At 39.5% G+C, this 21,602-nt stretch overlaps 1 protein-coding gene across 5 annotated transcripts in view; it reads left to right on the forward strand.

The window, feature by feature from the left end:
* The window catches only part of SMAD2 (SMAD family member 2), a 52,289-nt gene that overhangs the window by 13,254 nt on the left and 17,433 nt on the right, over nt 1–21,602 (forward strand). For 3 of the 5 annotated variants that reach the window (XM_087958638.1, XM_087958639.1, XM_087958640.1), the window contains exons 2-4: nt 2,799–3,080; nt 19,857–19,946; nt 21,062–21,255. In XM_087958638.1, the coding sequence (XP_087814764.1) occupies nt 2,845–3,080; nt 19,857–19,946; nt 21,062–21,255 (520 nt within the window). In that variant the 5' untranslated portion in view covers nt 2,799–2,844. The remainder of the gene's footprint in view (nt 1–2,798; nt 3,081–19,856; nt 19,947–21,061; nt 21,256–21,602) is intronic. The other 2 variants (XM_087958641.1, XM_087958642.1) reach the window with 1 other exon arrangement.

Consider the following 21,602-nt stretch of genomic DNA (forward strand, 5'->3'; position numbering starts at 1 on the left):
TGGTGGAGGCACCATGGGCCGGTCCTTCACTATTTCCAGGGAGGCCCCGCAGGCCAGATCCGGTCCCCAGGCCTTGAGTTTGACACCTCTGATGTTCCCCGCTTCTATGGGATCCCCAAAACTCGAATTTTAAGAGGTTTCCAGAAAATCGGGAGGCTCTCGGCCAATCTCCCTTTGGAGTAGGGGGTGACAATGTCCCATAGGATGGGTTCCAGAGCAGAGAAGGCTCACCTTCTGGGTCCCATCAGATGGAACTCCTTAACAGGCAGGATCCATAATGAGTCTCTCCTTCTGGACCAGGTGAGATGGGTAGATGTAACCAGGGAGAGGAAATCCCTCCAGTAATTAATACTAGATTAATTGGGTAGATTACATCCTATCTACAATTATATAGAATAGATCCCCCCCGAATTATGCTTGTTTTACATGGAACTGCATAAATTATATTTTGATTGTAAGTAGTATGTTGTTTGGAAATAAAGCTTTATGCACAAATTCAAGGCATCATTTTAGCTGTTAATGCCACAGTTTCCCTTGCCATTCTTTGAAAAGGCATTTGAACTCATGAATAACTTCCCAACACACACAGACATTTGTGCTAAACAATTCATATAGATACACATATGTGGCTTTTTGAAGCAAAATCTAGGCCAGTGATGGCTTTCTGTCCTCATGTGCCAAAAGTGTGCGCATACAGGCACGCACGCACGTATGCCAACACCCATAAGGCAATGCATGCGGGCACTTCCTGTGCATGCGCGGAAGACCCCTGCATGCACGCCACATGCGCGGCAGCTACCCAATGATCAGCTGGTGGGCGGCGGGCGCACCTATGCAGTGGACCTGCTCTGGGGCGACGGCTTGTGTGCCGGCGGAGATGGCTCTGTGTGCCACTTGCGGCACGCGTGCCATAGGTTTGCCATCACGGATCTAGGCCTTCAGGTCAGTCTTGACGAATGCCTGAGTTAATCCCTGCAGTTTCCTCAACATTAAAATGGTTTGCTACCGCTTTCTTCCTAGGGCTGAGAGACAGCGCATGACTCATTGTCACCTCAGCTGATTGTAGGATCTTTTGGCTGAACTGAGCTTTGGAGTATAGAAAGATTCCTTTGCTAAATGAAATCTGGATGCCAATCATGAAGAGTGATACAGTTTTGCTTATCCTATGCACAAAGATTCTTGCTTGCTCTGTGCAATATTGTGAATCTTAGAGGTTTGCATTTTTTTCTGAATATACAATGAACAAGAACCAGGGGTGTCAGTTTACACATTTTCTATCCCTTCTCTCCATTCCTCCTTTTCAGTAATTATTACCAGCCATTGCTTCTGGTTATGATTATTTTACTTGATGTATGATGGAATATAGCAATGATAGGACAAATGGTTTAATATAAACATTTTTTTTCTGACTGATTTAAATATAAATTCTAAGACATCTTGACATGATCATAATAATTAGATTGTCTAAAAATACACGGTTTGTTTATGCATGCATAGGGGTGTATGTGTACACATTTTCCTCCATTGCAGTAAAAATTTCAGAGTTCCCTGGAAGCCTCTCCTAGCTATTCATTTCATCGGAAGAGGCTTCTGTGCCTCTATTGCCCATGTGCAGAAATTTGGCATCCAGTAGCTCTTCTGGCTGCTGGAATTGCAGGAGAAGAACTTTAAATATAAAATATACCAACCTTTATAGGTTGGATTTTGATGCTGAGCCATATGAATATATAACTTTATGGAATAGAAAATAGAATAGAATTTTAAAATAAAATAGAATTCTATTTTAAAATTAGGTGGTAGCTGTATTGAATTATAACCAACATTGTGGAATTTGACTAGTTTTGAGGAACTTTGGATCTGTCGGATGTTAAGAATAGCAAAATAAATTATACTGAAAGATTAAAAAAGCAATGTTTCCAAATATTAAAGATGGGGTTCAAGAAATATTGTTTTTTTCTCTATTAATAAAAAATGACACTTTCCCCTTTTGTATAGATTTCATATTTTTTAGGATTGACAGTTATATGTACAATATATCAAAATGTTTTGCTTTTAACAATTATATACATTTATTTTCTTGTTATTATATGCATTGCATCTAGTATTGTATGTGATAAGTTGAAATTCCAATATTTTAGGATAGAAAATGCACTGATCACCTGAAAATAACTAAATAGAACAGAATATTTGTAGCTCAGGATTGGACTGTGCAATCCTTGGTGCTCTCTGAGCTTGGTTCTTTTCTTGCAGACGTTTTATTACCCATCTTAGGTCACAGCATCAGTACTAGAAAGGAATGGTATTTGCTCTCTGTTAATTGATAAAGATGGATTTCTGGTATCCGACAAAGGAGGCATCTCACACCTAACAGTAGCCTCCTGTGTTAGGTTTTAAATTTTAGCGCCTCTTTAGCTTGTCTTGGCCTTCTCAGCCTGGATAACTCCTAAAGATGTAGACCAGCTCTCTGCATTTTTTTTAGCCAATATACCTAACGCTAGAAGATTCTAGGAGTTGAAATGCACAACTACAGGGCAGCAAATTTGCGGAATCCTGGTCTAGTGAGAATCCTAGGTTTTAATGCACCCGCATCTTTGGAAGCCAACGGAGTGACTTTGGTCCAGATGCTTTCAGCCTGACCTGTTTATTACATGGAAACAAAATAGATCTTATACTTAGAAATAAGCACCTATCCAATAACAATATTAGCGGGAGAAGTCTCCATTTTGTTGGGATACAATGGAAGAATTAAGGAATTCTTTCATTTAAATCTTCTAACGGCTTTCTTTTCCCCCCCATAGGTCGTGAAAGGCAGCTGAATTGTGTTAGGTGTACTCTACCTGGGCCATGTCCTCTATATTGCCCTTCACCCCACCGGTTGTGAAGAGACTCTTAGGGTGGAAGAAATCTGCTGGTGGCTCAGGCGGTGCTGGTGGAGGTGAGCAGAATGGGCAGGAAGAAAAGTGGTGCGAAAAAGCAGTGAAAAGTTTGGTCAAGAAGCTCAAGAAGACGGGACAACTGGATGAGCTTGAAAAAGCAATCACTACCCAGAACTGCAATACAAAATGTGTCACAATACCAAGGTAAGAATTTTCTAAAGCAAAATGGACTGTAGTAATTTAAATATACAGCAAAGGTGCAGTCTTGTTTCCCTTTTATTTATCTATCAATATTTGGTTATGGCAGTACTTATTTACCAGGGTATATTGGCTCTTCAGTCAGTTAACCACATTTAAATATCCTCCCATTTGGAACATTAACTTCAGTGTTGTAAGCCAAAATTTGCTAGAAAAATTTGTCTAAGTTGTCAATATTGGTTCCAGGAAGTCTACTTTTCTTCTTGAGTATCAAGAACATATGGGTATATTTTCCTAGTGGGTTTAAAATGACAAGTAGGGAAGCTGTATATGTGATGAATTGGGAAGTATTCCCAGAAGAGAATATGGATTCATTTATTTAAACAAAAAAAAAAGAGTTTTTCTTTTGGAACATTATGCACTCGGGTCTGATTCCTTCATGTGTCCCGGTCTTCTTAAAAAACCAGTATATATAGTGATGAAATACCCAAATGAAAACCAAAAGATCTAATATGAATAAATATTTATAAAGCATAAATGATGCCCGTAGAAATTTATGAGTATGATAGAAGCTTAAATGAAAGGGAATATGGTAAACATACATTCTGAATACTCGTTTGCTGAAAATTGTAACGTCTTGCATGCTACGAATTCTGGAGAGTGTTCAGATACTTCATTAAACAAAGACACTTCATTAAACAAAGCTAGGTTAAGGCTAGATACAACCAACGTATTTAAAGATATATGTATTCAACAGTAACAGCCATTAATGCACTGATTCTGTTTGGAGGCTGCTTGGGTCAGGATGGACCGGGATAGGAGGGAAGCTACTGCTGATTCAAAATGTTGTGGCCCATTGATTGCCACTCCAAATTAAAGATGTGCCCTTACTCAAGTCTTACACTACTGATAGGGTAAGTGTGATAGAATCTAGGGCGGAGGTGGAGGGAGGGAACACATTCCAGAGAAGTAAGAGGCAACTCAGCCTAGATATCATGTGCGAGAGAAAGAGGGTGAAAACAGCCCCCTCTAAATAGTTACACTGTCAACTCATAAAACAATTCTATTAGAGTTGCCAACAGAAAGGGAGGGGGAGCAGTGCGACAGCTCTGTATATTGTAGATGCAGATAGTAGAGTGTTCAGTATGGCAAGATTTTGTCTAGAGGATGTCTGTAAGTAAAGAGCTTGAACAAATTGTGTTGCATCAGTTGCTAGTTGGCTTCTGAGTACAATTCAAGCTGCTAGTTACTACTTACAAATCCCTATATGACATAGGGCCTAACTATCTAAGGGAACACTTACCTTCTGTTCTTTGTGCACGCCCGCTGTGTTCAGCAGGCTAGGCGCATTCCAGGTCACCTCTTTCAATTGTTGTCTTCTTGCAGGACTGAGAAAGGAAGCCTTCTCTGTCACAGCCTCACCCTCCTCCTCCTCCTCCTCTGTCCCAGCCCGCCAGACACAAGGACCATGCCCTCTCTTCTAGGGTTCAAGCAAGCTCTTAAAACTGGCCTTGGTCCTGGCCTGGGGTTAATGTATTGTTAAAGCCTTGCATTTTGGGGTACCACATTTTGCTTTTGTTCATTTGTTCATTTCATTTGTGTCATTTTGAGATCCTTTTGTCTTGGCCATCGGTATGGTTTTAGGTTTTATTTGTGTGTATGGATTTTATTGGTACGCTCCCCAGCGTCAGTTGGGGCTGGATAGCTATGGTAAATTGAATACATATAAGTGTGTATGTGTTTGTTTCAATTTATTGTAGCTACCTAGGACCAATTGACTCTGAAGAGCATACCATGTAAGCCATAATGGAAAGCGGCCTGCTTAAATTGCTGTTAAGTTTGAGTGTTACAACAGTAACCTCACTGAAAACTTTGCTGGTTTTTTTGGTGCTATTTGCTGAAAAATGTTGTGCTATTTTAAGGGCAGGGGTCCCCAACTACCAGGTTGCATGGCCTGTTCGAAACAAGAGCACAGGAGAGATGGAGCAAGCATGCACGGACTCAATGCTCCTCTTGCACAAGTGGAGAGTGCTTGCGCTCATGTGTGAAACTCCATTCACGCATTGAGCTTTGCACATGAGTGCTTGCACAAGGAGAGCTTCACACACGAGCACAAGGACCCTCTGCTTGGACCTTTGTGCATAAGTGCAAGCATCCTCCGCTTGTGCATGAAGCTGCATTTGTGGGAGCAGTTGGTGCGTGAGCCCGCTGCTTCCACTAATTGAGTTGTGAGTGCGCCCATGCGCCTGCCACTCACACCCCCTCTCCACCATGTCGGGCCAGGCCACCAAGCTAGAAAGATTGGGGATCGCTGCTCTAGGGTCCTTTAGCACAAATGCACTAATTTGGGCAGTAAATGACACCTTGCTTGCAGGTGCTCACTCTACCTTTTTCAGTTGGAAGAGAGTCATATTGTTAATACCTGTATATACTGCCACAAATTTTAGGAAGGCATGGGCCTTCTTTAGTAGAAAATTCTGTTAAGAACCAAAATCTTTGATTCCAGCTGCATGGAGCTCATTCGGTTTTAATCAGCCCTAATCATAGCCTAAGTGATAAAGTATCACCTCCTGATCTCACCTACAGTGACAAGTGGAAATTTCTTGCCCACAAAATCTCCTACTGGAGACAGAAATACTAACCATGCAAAGAGATTCTTAAATGACAGCACCTGAGTGGGAAAAAAATTCAGCCTCTTTGTCATAAACTACTTGTGTGGTGAGATCACCTCCATTGGGGCTTCCACCAGCATGCCTGCCACCACCACAAATATAATATCACCCACCATCATTAAATCCACAGATCCACCGTTTCTCTTCTCCCCTTCCTGGTTCTGAAGGGGGCCACTGCAATGAGCATTACCCTGTTGCTGCATCATCCAACTATTACCTGCTATGCATAGAAGTCATGATAATACCCACTCCAATTTACATCTGACTACTCACATAGCTTTCCCTAACCTAGGTAACTTGTTACCCCAGATTTTCCCTTTGGTCATTGGATTCAGTATCCTTCAGATTGAAGGGATTCTGACAAAATGTGATCAATATTTTAAGTCTTATTCTGCAACATGCTATGCATTCTTATGCATATGATACTTTGCCTTAATGGTAGTGCAGGCTTGCTTCTTCAGATCCTTTTTGGATTGGTGGGGGTCCCTAGAAACTTCAGGAAGTACCTCATAGTACTCATAGTTTGCTTCAGGTTAAAAGAAGTACAGGTACATCCATGCTTGAAGTGATTACTCATCCCTCCTCCAGGTTATGACTTGCCTGTGATACCAGATTTATTTTACATCTTCTCAGAATCTTTGTATCAATTCAGAACAACATTGGTATGTTGCTAAACTTGATCGAGGCCATGTTTTCCACATTATTTATTTGTTTGCTTTTTATTCAGAAGCTCAGGATGGGATGTGCAGTAGTGCACCCTCCTATACTTCCCCCATGATTCATTCCTTCCTTCCTTCCTTCCTTCCTTCCTTCCTTCCTTCCTTCCTTCCTTCCCTTCCTTTTCCTTTCTTTCTTTCTTTCTTTCTTTCTTTCTTTCTTTCTTTCTTTCTTTCTTTCTTTCTTTCTTTCTTTCTTTCTTTCTTTCTTTCTTTCTTTTTTTCTATGGCTATCTATCTCAGCCCAGTGACTCTGGACAGTTTGCAATGCTAAAACTATAAAATGGTTAAAACAATTTAAAACAATACATTAATAAACAGTGCAGTAAGATAAGATAAGAGTTACTAGTTCAAAGTCATTCAGTGACCACTCATCTTAGGGCAAACTACAATCTAATGTCAACTTTTTAGCAATGGCAGGCAATTCTCCCAACTTTTAAGAGAGAATTCCCTTCCGACATTATTTAGGCAGTATAAACCTGGGGAGCAAATTCTATATGACTTAAGTATCTGAGGATGTTGGAATGGTCAAGAATGCCAAGGTCATTATCAGTTGTCTAGAGGCCATTGATCATCTGAAAGGAGTGCCACACATTTGAACAAGTACTATGAAAGAGGATAGAACATATTGTCTCCGACACTTCAGTTGCAGTCAGTTAAATCAACACGTAGCCAAGTGTGAAATGATGTTCCCTTCTATGCCTAATTGGACAATTCTGAAAATATACCATCACACACCAATTACCTCCAGTGGCAGGCAGCCTCCCAGGATCCAATCAACACGTTAGTAGGTGTGGTAAGTCTGGAAGCTAAAGTAAATCAAGAATACGTCATAGGAATGTAACACATGTACTGTTTAAATACCAGGAGAGATCAATCACGATCTCTTTGTCTCCACTCAAAGTACTCTTTGAATGGTCATTTTGTATTAATACAACCACTCACTTTTTTCCTCTATTGATGCTTACTCCTGAAGTGCTTTCAGTCTTATAGAAATCTCAGGTCCAGACAATTCTGGAAAGGCTTCTGTGTGTGAAGAAGACAATATCTTGTTATATTTTTATCTTGCCTTTTTTATACAGTGGTACTCAGTACTCATTGTTAATTGGTTCCAGGAGGCACGATGAATACCAAAAATGATGAGTACCAAATACATTTCTCCCATAAGGAATAATGTAGTGAGTCACAAGGCAGCTGACATCAACAAGTTTTAGCTTGTGCATTGAATACCAAACAAACTAGTATCGGGACAAAACGCTTGTACAAAATATATTGAGTACCAAATTTGATGAGTTTCAAAGCAATTGAGTACCAAGGTACCACAGTATATGTAATTCAAGGTGATGAACATATCTAATACTTTGGCCTCCTAATTTCCTTACAACAACAATCCTGCAAAGTTGGGTAGGCTGAGAGAGAGTGACTAGCCTAAAGTCATCCAGCTGGCTTTCATGCCTAATGGAAGTGGCTAATGAGAGATTGGGGAAAGAAGCCTGTGGGAAGACCAGGCTGAGCCTGAGGGTGGGGTCAAATGCACCATCAGTTTCGAATCTCTACACCCATGTAAGAGACCTAACTCGCACCAAAGTCCGTTGAGTTTTATCTAGTGCTAATTCACCTTGACCACTAGTAGTTCAGATTCTTGTATATAGGTAGCATGAAATAAACTTGTAATATTTCTGAACTCTATTCTGGTTCCTGACTTCTTGCACCTGACATCATGTAAGCAGGCAAGTGGATTGGTTAGGTAGCTTGTGCTTGAAGTTAAGGGATACTAAGATTTTTGCATTTTTTTCCTGCTTATCACCCCTACCTCAAATGTTGCAGAACATGCATGTCCACTCCAAATATGGACCACTCAGAAGCCAGTTGCTCTGTGCACATAACGGTTTGTGCATGGGATCATTACGAGTGACATCTTCTTGAAAAATTTAAATATTAACACCAGAATATGCAATTGAGAGTAAGAACGGAGATGGCTTTGTCCTATTCTGCAGAACATGCATATGGAATTGAGCCCTTGCTTCTCCCTTCCAAATGCAAACGTGAATGAATCAAACACTTGAATTAAAAACAACACTCCCAGTAAACGTGTTAGTTGACTGTGTGGTGCACTATATCAAGAATTGGCATAATTCGATGGTATGTATGAAAATAACTATGAAAGAAGTAGATTGAGGTGTCATAGCCGACATTCTTAAGAGTTAAAAAAAATATTGAAGTCTCTGTAGCTTTGAACAAATGTGGAGAAAAAACTAATAAAGAGATCGAGTGCTACTGAACTTCGGAAGAAGGGTCTCTGGCGCACACGTGGTCTGCAAAGTCTTCGCATTTATTGGAATTGAAATATTTGATAGTTGACAAGGCACATCTTTTAGTTCATCTTCAGCTTTTTAGGAAAGCAATTATTTTAATCTTCTGATCGATTAAGTGTACTAGCCTCAATAACTCTGACTTTTATATTTCAGACTGTTACTTAAATGTTGAATCCAAATTAAATACCTGATATGTTGGAAATACAATAATTCTTTACATATGATTTGAATTATTCCAGAGGAGTATGAATTTCATCGACTAAATGCCAAAGTAAATTTTTGGTATGCTATTATATGAGATAGTCATGTCACTATTAAGAACTAATCTTAGTGACTTGATTTTTTTTTTTAAAAAAAAAAAAGCTGATTATTGAGTAAGGAAATGAAAGTGGACTCAGTGAAGAGTTCCTTTGGACATCATCCAGGAAACTAATTTACAGCAATTTTTAAGTCACAAAGCTGATAAAATTTCCTGTGATTTCAATATATTGCTATTTCTTTAAAATGGCAGTTCAATGTGTGCAGGATGTTTTCAAAGAATTGACTGCCACTTTGAAAACACTTTGCATACCTCATTTGTAATTTGCTGCATGTATACCTATTTTGCTGTTCCCTTTTGCTTAACAGTGTTATAAATTATACAAAGCTCTAGAAAAGAAGAAGCCACAGTAAGCAAAATAAGCTAAAGATAGAAGAAAAGAGAAAGAAATCTAATTTATTCACCATCTTTGTTTTCACCATGTTCACACCCTTCTTCACACGTTGCGTTCTGTTTTTTAAACTTCTCAACTCTCCTTTTTGGCCCATTTACTTTTCCATCATATATTCGCTTTCCATCATATATTCTAGTTCTCAGTTCTCTTCATATGATCCAGCCATCTCATTCCATTCACTTACTTACATATTCAGTCTGCAGTATTAATTATTCATTCTTAATCTCATCCCTTGTTTTACCAGACATGTTGCCTAAGTATCCCCATTCTCGCTGCCTTCGATTTTCTTTTTATGTTTCCTTTGACCTACTCTGATGTGTTCACTTATTTTTCTAACTGGTCTTAGATGGAAATTAAAATTGAAGAGAATGTTTGCATATTAAACTGTTCCCTGTAATAGCAAGCATGGAGAACTGTAGTTTACTTAAACTGTAGGGTAAGCAAAAAACAAAAACACCCCCTCCTCCGAATTTGAATGTTTTCTTATTTAAAACATATTTATTCTTAACTTTTATTTTAAAATTCTATTTTCCTAGGTTCTGAACCCACAGGAAGCTCATGCTTTAAAACAGTAAGGGTTGCTTTCCTTTTTTTGTAATGTGGAGCCGAATAAAAGGATAAAACTCACAAGGGCGTTCTCACAGCGTGATTGTAATACTTTCTCAAAATTCTCTTTGGGAGCTATCTTGTCTGTGGAGAACTTAGTGCCCAGGTCAGACAGTTTTTAGATACTAGTGCTGTGTACCTTTTCCTTAGCCACATATTTGTTTATAAGTACAATTTATGGTGAACACACAATAACAATTTAAATCTGTGTTGTCCTCTTTTGTGTCTTTGGTAATGGTTCTGCCCTCTGTTTAAGGCCGTCCTTCTTACCTGCTACATCTAAAGATTGATTGCCTTAGAATGAATGGAATTTCCTGAAAATAAAAATACGAAAAGCCACAAAGGGGAAAAGGGAAAAAGTAGTCTAGCCGAGGAAACCTTCACAAAGAGACCTTAACGAAGACCTGAGAAGAGCATTCAAATTAAAAGGAAATGAATGTGTTTATAAATTACTCAAAATGTTAAGGGACAACTTTTATGTCTTGGCTTCGCTAGCTAAGAAGAATGGCTGACGGGAGGCAGGCAGGAAGGCAAGATGAAGGATGTGACTTGAGAAGACAGTGATCCCCCCCTCCTTTTTTTTTTTTTTTTAGTGGTAGTCTTTTAATATCCAACATCCTCCCTACATTCTTTATCAACAAGCATCATAGAATTCTGAGTTGACAAATCTCTGGAACTTCCATTCATGTGAAGTGTCACTACTCTCCTCTCTAGGTAGCTGCCCTTCTTGATCACACGTTCAGAAGAAACTTAAGTCTCTTGATCGTTTGCTGAGCCAATCTGGCTGTGAAAGACTTCCTTCATGCATTTCATCTTGTTTTCATACATTTGATTCTCAATAACTCCAAGCAAGTACTCTTGAATTTCCTTTCCCACCGCTTCTCTGTCTCTGTCTCTTTCCTGTTCTCTTCCTGAGAAGACCTCAGCACCTTTTTAGTTCTCTCTTGGGCAAACAAAGTGATGCATGCAGTATAATCTTCAGAGATGGGCCTGTGAAGGGGAGCAGAATCCTTCAGGCTTGAATGTACTCTCACTGCTTGAATCCACTCAAACAAATCAACCTCAAGAATAGCTTACAAGTGCTGTTTTACTTAGAGGTTGGTGACTCCTAGTCGAACTGCTAAGGAGGATAGGTTGGCTCCATAAGAAAGCTAGCCTTTCCCCCAGTCCTGGACCATCTAGTATAATCAGAATCAGAATCAAGCTGGAAGGGACCTTGGAGGTCTTCTAGTCCAGCCCTCTGCTCAAGTAGGAGACCCTATACCATTTCAGACAAGTTGACTGTTGAGTCTCTTCTTAAAAACCTCCAGTGATGAAACCCCTACAATTTCTGGAGGCAAGCTGTTCCGCTGGTTAATTGTCCTCACCCTTAGGAAGTTTCTCCTTAATTCAAGGTCTTTGATTTTAGTTTCCATCCAGTTGCTCCCAAGTGTATTACAGGCACAACTGGCTGTGCCATCTTTTCTTCAGACAGAAATCTCAGGTTGGGCATCCATTTTCTCACTGCTTACCTTTTTAATAGAAGCGAAGGAGGGACGTCCTCCTTCCAGGTAGGAGAGGGGTGAGAGATGTTGAAAACTCTGCTGTTGAGAAAACCGGTGCTTGGATGGAATTTCGTCTGGATACTGAATTCGAGGTTCCTATTGAAGGGGGGTGGAGGTCTACTGGAGCCAACTGGGTGCATATTTTTTTATCAGAGGCATCTGTGTGGTTGCTGAACACGGCTCCACCACTCTTCTCATGCCATCTTCCACAATCAACCCTACTGACTGCTTACTTTAATGAGGCGTAAAGGAAGAAAGAGGTTTCCCAAGCCTGTTGTGAATGCTGCAGCTATTTTTCATCTCGTTGAGGTTCTACTACAGTGCAACTCACTGAGGAACTACCTTGCTTAGCAGTGGAAATTCTGGTCCCAACTGTTGTAAGTCAAGGACTCCCTGTAAAAGCAGTTTGACTGTGGGACCACTTGGAGTTGGTAGGTCCCTTCTCAAGTAGAAGCTGCAGATCCATATGTCAAGGAACTTTCCTGTACCAAAGGGAAGTTGAACTAGGATACTTGAATAACCTCTTCAGCTCTGATTTTAAGTTCCGGTATAGAGCCCTCAATTGTATGTTAACGAAGCAGAGTTCGGATTTGGATTGAAGCCCTGGAGAAATGATGGCTTAATCTTAATGATGTTACAAATAGATAAACAATACAGAATATCCATCCATTGTTTCCATGGCCAAAGACAGTATTCATTTCACTTGGTTTTTTGTTGTTGTTGTTGAAATATTCTTCATCACATTAGCAATAACAAGTGGTTGTTTAAAACAGGGGTCACGAACTTTTTGGACCTCGGGGACCACCAAACTCATAATTTTAAATCCTGCGGACCACTACTATGGATTTTGACTGATGGTGGCTTGCTGACATTGGTGGGAAAGTCGGTCCATATTCCAGAGCTGCAGTAGTCACAGGACTGGCTCTCTGGTCATCCCAGAACAGCTCCTCCAGTCCATGTCAGGCCGGTGCACCCAGGTGGAGGAGCAGCTGCTCCAGGATGACCAAAGGGCCAGTCCTGTGACTACTGCAGCTCTGGAATACGGGACCGACTTTTCCACCAATGTCAGCAAGCCACCCCAGGGCGGATTTCCCACCCCTGCCATTGGTCTTACCTTCCAGTTCCAGCTCACGTGGCTCTACTCAAAGTAAGGTTTGCACTCGGTCGAAGGGTGGGGGCTAATGAGGGGGCAGCCTTGTGTTTTTGTGCAGCCTGGATTAATTGCTTTGGGGGCGACATTTCTCTGCGAACCACCAAAATTTTCTCATGGACTACCAGTGGTCCCCAGCCTACCAGTTGGCGACCTCTGGTTTAAAATGCAGTAATATCTAGAGCTGAGGAGCAACGGGATTTAAAAATACTCTCCATTTCAGCAAACTCCTTTTGTAATTGCGTTGCACATTTCGTACATTTCAAAAGTGGATCCTGTATTATAAAAGCGTCTTCTCTCACCTCTGTCTTTAGTTTTTGGTGGTTAATTAAATGCTGTCTGGTCATAAATCTATCCTGTGTAAAGTAACAGTCTTGTATGTATGGCAAATCCCTTCACTTTTGTTTTGGAGCATTGTATTTAGCAATGTACTATTTTTAAGATTATTTTCTTTTGAAGCCCTAATTGCCTTGCTGCCCTGTATTGACAGAGCTTTAGTACTTAAAAAAAAACACCACCTAGCATCTCTATGTGTAGTTTAGATATGATATTTGTTGCTCAGAATAGTTTGTTTTGTCTCTTCACTTCCAATTGCTGCAGAAGCAGATTTCTTTCTATCGTTTCAGCCTGTGCAAATAGTATTCTAGGCAGCTTCCAAGTAATAAGCAGCAAGCTCTTTCCTACTGGGCAGCACTTTAACCAAATTTACACAAATCTGTTCCTCTTAAAACCTGTTCCGGTGTACCCAGTAGCATCAGGCCTCTCTCCTGTTAGTATGTGATGGGCTGAGCACTGGAGCAGCCAAACCTTTGATGGTTCATTTCAGAATAGCATGGGGCTTCTTCTTCCTCTCCTGCAGAAATATGATCGATTGTTCTTTTTTTTTTTTTTTTTTTAATGTGAAGAGTATGATGAACTTTTTGAAAGCCTGATAACTAACCCAGCCCCAGCTTTCTGCAAAATTTCTGCAGTGCATCAAAAATTTTAGGTATAGGACAGTGATGGCTAACCTTTTTGGGCTCCTGTGCCAAAAATTGTGCCCATGCTTGCGCTCGTGTGCCAACACCCAGAAGGCAATGCGACCCCCCCCACGTCCCCTACACATGTGCGCGCAATCCCCATCCACCCACCCACTCCGCCACCCCCTTACCTGCACTGCGCCTCACAGCTGATTTTCAGCCGGTTTGAGGCCTTTTTCAGCCTCCCAAAGGCTTGAGGAAGGCTTCTGCAGGCATCTGCAAGCTTTGTAGGCTGAAGGCTAGCCCCGTTTCGTCACTTCCTGTTTTTCCAAAAATACCAGAAGTGACGAAACGGGGCTAGTTTTCGGCCTGCAAAGCTTGTAGAAGCCTGCAGAAGCCTTCCTCAAGCCTTTGGGAGGCGGAAAAGGCCTCAAGCTGGCTGAAAATCGGCTGTGAAGCGCACACATGCACAGTGAGGTAAGTTTGTCTGCAGCTCGTGTGCCGACACAAATGGCTCTGTGTGCCATAGGTTCACCATCACGGGTATAGGGTCTTCGGTAGACAGAAACAATGAGCAAGTTGCTATATCATGATACATGTGTATTCATGGTTCTTTTTACAGATAGACGTATGGGATCTGTTAATGTTCACTGCAGCATTTCAAAACATTGCAGAGTTCAAATGAGCCATCCCTGTTCTTGAGAAGAAAACCCATGTGCCAGTGCATGGATGAAAGATAGGATAAAGCCTTTCTATTTCGAAATATAGCAGAGAAATCTCTCCAGAGCCATATTATCCTCTCTGGCCACCATCCAGCCGCTTTATTATCACTTCATTGTATTGGTGATTGCTGGACACATAGATTCTCTTCAACCTTGCTTGTAGATTCAGGCAAGGATTCTTTTTAGCCTGTTCTGGTTGTTTCCTAGTCACACACCTGGGTTGTTTCCTTGTCACAAACAGGTAGTCATCAACTTACAAACACAATTTGAGCCCAAAGTGTCTGTTGCTAAGTGAGACAGTTGTCAAGTGATTTTTGCCTCATTTTACGACTTTCCTTGCTCAAGCTGTTAAGCAAATCACTGCAGTTGTTAAGTTAGAAACACAGTTGTTAATTGAATCTGGCTTCCTCATTGACTTTGTTTGTCAGAAGGCAAAATCACATGACCCCAGCCATCATAAATATGGTTCTGTTGCCAAGTGGCTGAACTTTGATCACATGAGCATGGAGGGATGTCGTAAGTGTGAAAAACTGTCATAAGTCATCTTTTTCAGTGCTGTTGTAACTTTGAACGGTCACTAAACAGAGTTGTAAGTCAAAGACTATCTTTACTGTCTACTTTTTTCTGACGTTTTGGGAGGACTTCTTCAATAGCTGTTCAGTGGGATCTCAGTCCCTGACCTGTACAAAATCAGTGTACATCCTTTGTAAGTTCTCTACCAGTGTAGGATTTAAATGTAAAAAACAGAATCTGGTAAATTAATTTTTCACTGAAACAGGATGGGGTGTGTCTTCACCTGCATTCAGGTGATTGGGATTGTCTGTGGCATGATGCACAAACCCACTTTCCACATCTCCACACAACCTATCCATCCGCAATGCTAGAAGTCTTGCTTTGACTAGCCTTTTCCATAATATTTAATTTGGCTTTACCAAGGATCCTACCCAAAGGCAATGATTGAACATTCTAAATTTCAAATATTACCGAAATGTAACAGTTACAAATCAGCAAATTAGTTTTGTATCCTTCTAAAAGTATTAGACTAAACTATAGACTCTAAAGATGATGTCCAGTAGGCGTCCTTTTTGTCATTTTATGTTGCTTCAAGTAATACTGCAGTTTTCCTAAGAGTTCTCAGTGACATTTGAAAACACCAGTTAAGAAACCTCTCCAATTCTGTTTGCTTCATTTATTTTAGGTTATGCATGTTCCAAATATTTTCGTAATGTCAAGCACCCTCAAGATTTGCTTAGCATTTTCTTGTGTTCATTCATTCAACTTCTGAAGAGATTGTTTACTGTTTGTTTTGCAGAAGGGGAATCATTTTTTCCCCCATCAAGGGTATACAACCATATTCATTCAGAGACTGAAGTTGGTTCTGTTGAGAGCTACATTTTCATTCAATTCTTGTGAGATTTTGGACATGAAACCTAGGTTAATAAACCAGGTTATTCAATACTTTTTATTCAATACTCTTTTCTATACTTCTTAAGTTGGGTCTCCAGGTTTTTTTTTTGTTACCATCTCTTGGAGCCTATTTTATTGGTAGGAGTTTATAAAGCCACTGGTTTGTATTGACTTTATCAGTAAAGTCTTAAAGTTTTACAACTAAAATGATGCAGAACTTAACAAATGAGTTAAATCCTGAAAAGACAGCTCCACTTGACTGTCTGAGAAGCAACCTTGTGTTGCTTATACTGTATATCTTATTTTTTTCCCTTCAACAAAAATATTTTCTGAAAATGCATAATACAGATGAATTCAGCTTTTGTCATGGCTGTCATTCTTTTTCATCTCTTAAGTTATGGAGATAATTTTGAATCAAAAGAATATCATGCACAAAGAATGGATATATTAAATCCAATATCTGTCTTATCCACATCTGCCTGCACACATGAATAAATACATCACATTAATCTTTATCAAACACCATTCTCACAAACATTTCATTAGAGACAGTTGGAAAATAGACACTAATATGAAGCCTATTTACAATGTTTGTAAATTTTGTTATAAATTCAGTAGAGTAATGTCAGAACAGCAAAAACGCATTGTGATTTCTGATATTGATTTTTTGCTACGTTTTCTTTCAACAGTTGCAAGGAGATTGTAGATGTAATTTCTGTAAACCGGGGTGTCCAACTTCGATAACTTAAAGTTATCGACTTCAACTCCCAGAATTCCCCAGCCACTATGGCTGGTTGGAGAATTCTGGGAATTGAAGTCTGCAAGTTTGAAGTTGCCAAGGTTGGACAACCCTGCTGTAAACTAATCATTAGCTTAATAGGAAGTGTTGGTCAATGTTAGATGTACTAATTTTCAAAACTTTTCCAGTATGGAGAACACAGCTAGTGCCAAAGATGAACCAATCCTTTAAGTATGCAAGCTTCTTCCAAAGAAGCAAATTGTTTTCAGGTTTGTGCAACTGAAGCAACTGTTTTTCAGTAGTATTTTTTTTTTCTTGTGGGCAGGCTATATTATTCCAATAAATGTAGTGTCATGAAGATTATTAATAAAATTCAGAAGTAGAATAGAATAGAATAGAATACCTTTATTGTCATTGCATTCCACAAATAAAATGAAATTTGAAAGCTACTCCAGCACAGTGCCCCAAATGCCACATCACAATCACACTACAGAATATTTAAAAATTAAAATAATTAAAATAATAATAATAATTAAAAACCTATACTCATATTTAAAAAAAACCTATCTGAACATTAATAAACCTATCTAAAACCTATCTAAAACATTTAGTAAGTTAAATAGTTTAAAAATGCCACTAGGCATAGGGCTAAATCACAAATGCGCTGTTTGATTCAAGACAGTTACTGCCTTGGAAAAGAAACTGTTTCTCAATCTATTAGTCCTCATTTTAAGACACCTATAACGCCTCCCTGATGGTAACAGTTCTAAATATGAATGTCCAGGATGAGAACGGTCTCTGGAGATTTTTAGTGTTCTAGAGAGGACAATGGATTGCTTTTGTTTTAGGAGCTGTTTTTGCCGTCTATTTATAGGTTTGTGCAAACCGTTCATAAGACCATCTTGGAAAATTCGGCGTGATGAAAAAGCTAGGTTTGATGTTAAAGTGAAGTGGCCATGCTGAACCTTTGGGAGGACATTCATGCTTTGAGCAGTTAGTTCAGGGGTGACAGCAATTTTTGGCTGTGTCTGTGCCATTCCCTTTGCAAATTGTTTCTGAATGAAATGGGGAGTAAATTGGGGCTATGATCACTTACAGCTTCCAAGATACAGTTTGGTTACATTCTTGTTTCCATCTCATGAACTGTAAATTTCTTTAGAAGGTCAGTTTGTTGTTGCCTTACTGTTGATTTATGCCAATACAGCCATAATGATTACGTATAATAATTGCTGGATTCTGCTTTTGTATGCGTACATTTTTCCCCCATCTCCTGATCTTAGTTCATAATTTAACTTTAATACGCCTTTCGATTGGCATTTGATCAGATGTATAATCAAAGAGTGAGATTCATCTGAGGAAGTATATACTGATTCCTAGATTAATTTTCTTATGACTGCACTAATCCTGAATTTCAAGATAACGGCAAAACATATTAAAGGGCAACTAGCAAAAAGAAGACGTAATGGTAGCCTTGATCCATAATACATGGCTATGTTCTTGTCTCGGGGGGGAAAAAACCTTTGCAAAAAATCATTACCAGTGGAAAATCCACAATGCTTCTACAATAAAAGATTTGTGAACATGAACACTTGTTAACTGAGCTTCTTGCTTCAAGAATCTTCTGCATTTATTTAACATGTCAGAATTGGTGATGGTTAGGAAAATAAATAAAAAAAGAATTTACATCTAGATAACAAATGATTTTTAAATATAATCCGGTATCCCCATTCTGAGTTTTGGGGTATGATGAAGTGTTGTTTCAAAGAGTTCACATAATGTATATATTTTGCATCTTGAGAGCAACAAGTAAGCCGCTGTGGCCTTGTTGTGGTAGCTACAAATCAGAAAAACATAGTGGCACCTTTTCAGACATGCTTGGGTGATTCTTTTCAAGGTCCATGTTAATCCCACTAAACATGTAAACTGTCTACCTGAATTGACTTCTAATACTTCACTGTCCAGAATATTATCACCAGCCTGCAAGGTGGATACAGTTTCAACTTTAATTGGATTGCCTTTTGGTAAGTACTGGCAGCTTTGAGTGATAATATCACACACACACACACACACACACACGAGAGAGAAATTAGTACAATGCATTGAACTCTGGCTGCTTATTGTACCCAATTGATTATTGGTCAGATCTTAGGTAGAGTTTCTCCTTCTAGTTGGTGCGAACGAAACCCCATGAACCACTTTCTGAAAAAAAATACAAAACAGATGAAATAATGTTCGATAGTGTAAATAAGGTTTATTGTGATACTTTTTTCAGGTTGTTAATGTTGCCTGCTGAGATTCCTGTGAAATGACAGTTCTTTGCAGTTTGTTGTAGTGGTTAAAGAGACACCAGGCTAGAAAGCAGGAGAATCTGAGTTCAAGTCTCTCCTTTAGCCATGAAAGCCAGCTGGGTGACTTTGGGCCAGTCACACGCACTCAGCCCAGCCCACCTCACAAGGGTGGTGGTTGTGGGGAAAATAGGAGGAGGAAGCATGTTGGGTATGTTCACCACCTTGAATTATTTATATAAATAATAAAAGGGGTTATAAAATAAATAAAGGAAAACCTTTAATATCAGGTTTTTTTAAAAAATAATAATAATTTGAATTGCTTGCCTTCTGTTTGCTTGTTAATAGCAAGCATTGGGTTTATCCTTTCATATGGCATTAAAAACGAAGGGGTGAAGATTGGTGGGCTCAAAAGGACATTTCAACGAAAGTAAATGGAAAACTTGTACATTCCAGCTAGCTAACAGATTGATTTTGGTGATTTTTAAATTTTGGTGTAACGGTTTGTTGAACTCTTAATGCTTTACTGACATGATTTTAGTTGACTTTATATTTTTTTTATTATTATTTTGTACATATTTTTTTCTTACTTTTTGCAAAGAGACTGTATACTGCCAGGTTGATGAGGTTTTGCCTGTTTTAAGGTATATTGCAAATATGCAAATTGCATCAATCCAGCCGACGTGCTCACCGTTTTGAAAACATCATTTTACCTTAAAATCACATGTTCCATTTTACCGGCCTCCTTCATATAGAAAATACATTCTTTTTGATACTAGCTTTTAAAAAAGGAAAGGAAAAAAAAGAAAACAAAGCAAACTCTTCAGTATTTTCTATGTGGAAGGAAGTTTTCTGTACATTTCTCCCATGTCTTTACATCATGGTAGTTTGAATAACCATGCTTCCATATTCACATCAACTTTTTTTGTTTTTGTTTTTCCAATTTATACACAGCACTTGCTCTGAAATTTGGGGACTGAGTACACCAAATACGATAGATCAGTGGGATACCACAGGCCTATACAGCTTCTCTGAACAAACCAGGTGAATATTTTGCCCTGTGTCTCGTCATAGAGATCTTGCGGGTGGGTTCGGCTTTTCAGGGGTCTTTACCAGTTGCAGTGCTTCCTATCAACAGAGCATGGATGTTGTGTTCTCAGTTGATGTTTTAACCAACAAAAGTTTGGTTATTAGTGCTGTGGGAAGACTTGGGAAGTTGGGGCGGGCACGGGCGGGCGTGTGGCTTCATAATCTGTTCTTCATTTAACAACATAGGGGGCATTTTACCTCATACCAGGTTACCAAGTGTGTCTTTAAAAATGCTTGCACACACTATATATATATATTTGTATGTATGCTTTTTAAAAAAAAAAAAGAATTAGGTATGTGCACTCAGAGACAAGAAAACAACTTGTCTGGCTTTTGACAGTTCCTTTTTTTTTTTCCCTCTTCCCATGTCACCCTATTTACATTGTGTGCTGAGATTTTTGTCTTTCCCATCCCATGAGTCATAAATTCATCTGCATTTGTGTAGGCCTAGGCAGTCTTTATCTTAAAACTAGCAAAACTTTTCAACTGGTAGCAGCAAGGGATGCAGAAATCGCAGGCCAGCACGATGATGGAAGCTGCATGTTCTATGCCAGTGTTTCTCAACCTGAGCCACTTTAAGACCTGTGGACTTCAACTCCCAGAATTCCCCAGCCAGCCCTGCTGGAAGTCCAAAGGCCTTAAAAATAGCTCCGCTTGAGAAACTCTGTTTTATGCAATGTCAATTCCTTTGGTATCTGACTGCTATAATTTTATGTGCAGTCTTGTACAACCTATATTCTTAACAGCAATAATTGTCTGTTTTAGCCTAGTATTAAGTGTTGCTGATGAGCAGACTTATTTATCGTTCAGTCATTATGACACACACAGATTCTTTGATTCAAGGGCCAGTAATAGCAGTGTGTGTGCACTAACCATGAAACTACCTCTCTTATTGCAAAGAATATTGCAATGTTGAAAGATATAAATGTCTGTGGCAGCTCTTTTTCATTTTTCTTTTTCGGGTAGGACGGAAGGGTGCTCTAAGCGCCATAGTTCTGAGTAGGTCATCTTAAATATGTTGCAAGTCAACAACTCAGAACATTCTGGAATATTTTTCCCTCTCTCTCTAGGTCTCTTGATGGCCGCCTCCAAGTGTCCCATCGTAAAGGATTGCCTCATGTCATTTACTGTCGCTTGTGGCGCTGGCCTGACCTTCACAGCCATCATGAACTTAAGGCCATTGAAAACTGTGAATATGCTTTTAATCTTAAAAAGGATGAAGTGTGTGTAAATCCTTACCATTACCAGAGAGTGGAGACTCCAGGTACGAAGATGGCAAGCACGGCTGACGTAAAGGGATTGGCTTATGCAGGCTTCCCTTACTAAACCTCCGACGTAACACTCAGTGTGTACAGAGTTGAATCAAAAGGAGTGTCTGCGTTATTCCAAGGGTTTGAGCGGGAGTTACTCCAGCTTTTAATTTTTCACGGTGGCACGTAAATATTGAAAAGCATTGTTGGTTGTATTGAATGCATGTGTTTGGCACTTACTGGTATAACTTGGAGCTGCAAAGGGGTTGCAAGCATTCACCTCAATTAAAATGACAGAACTCCTCAATTATCTTTCTTTTCTGCTTTGTTATAGAGACTCAAGTGGGTCGAAGAATTTTTA

This window comes from Notechis scutatus, chromosome 2, assembly GCF_049901735.1.
Source record: "Notechis scutatus isolate UNSWTSFEM ecotype Mainland chromosome 2, rNotScu1.2, whole genome shotgun sequence".
Taxonomy (NCBI): Eukaryota; Metazoa; Chordata; class Lepidosauria; order Squamata; family Elapidae; genus Notechis; species Notechis scutatus.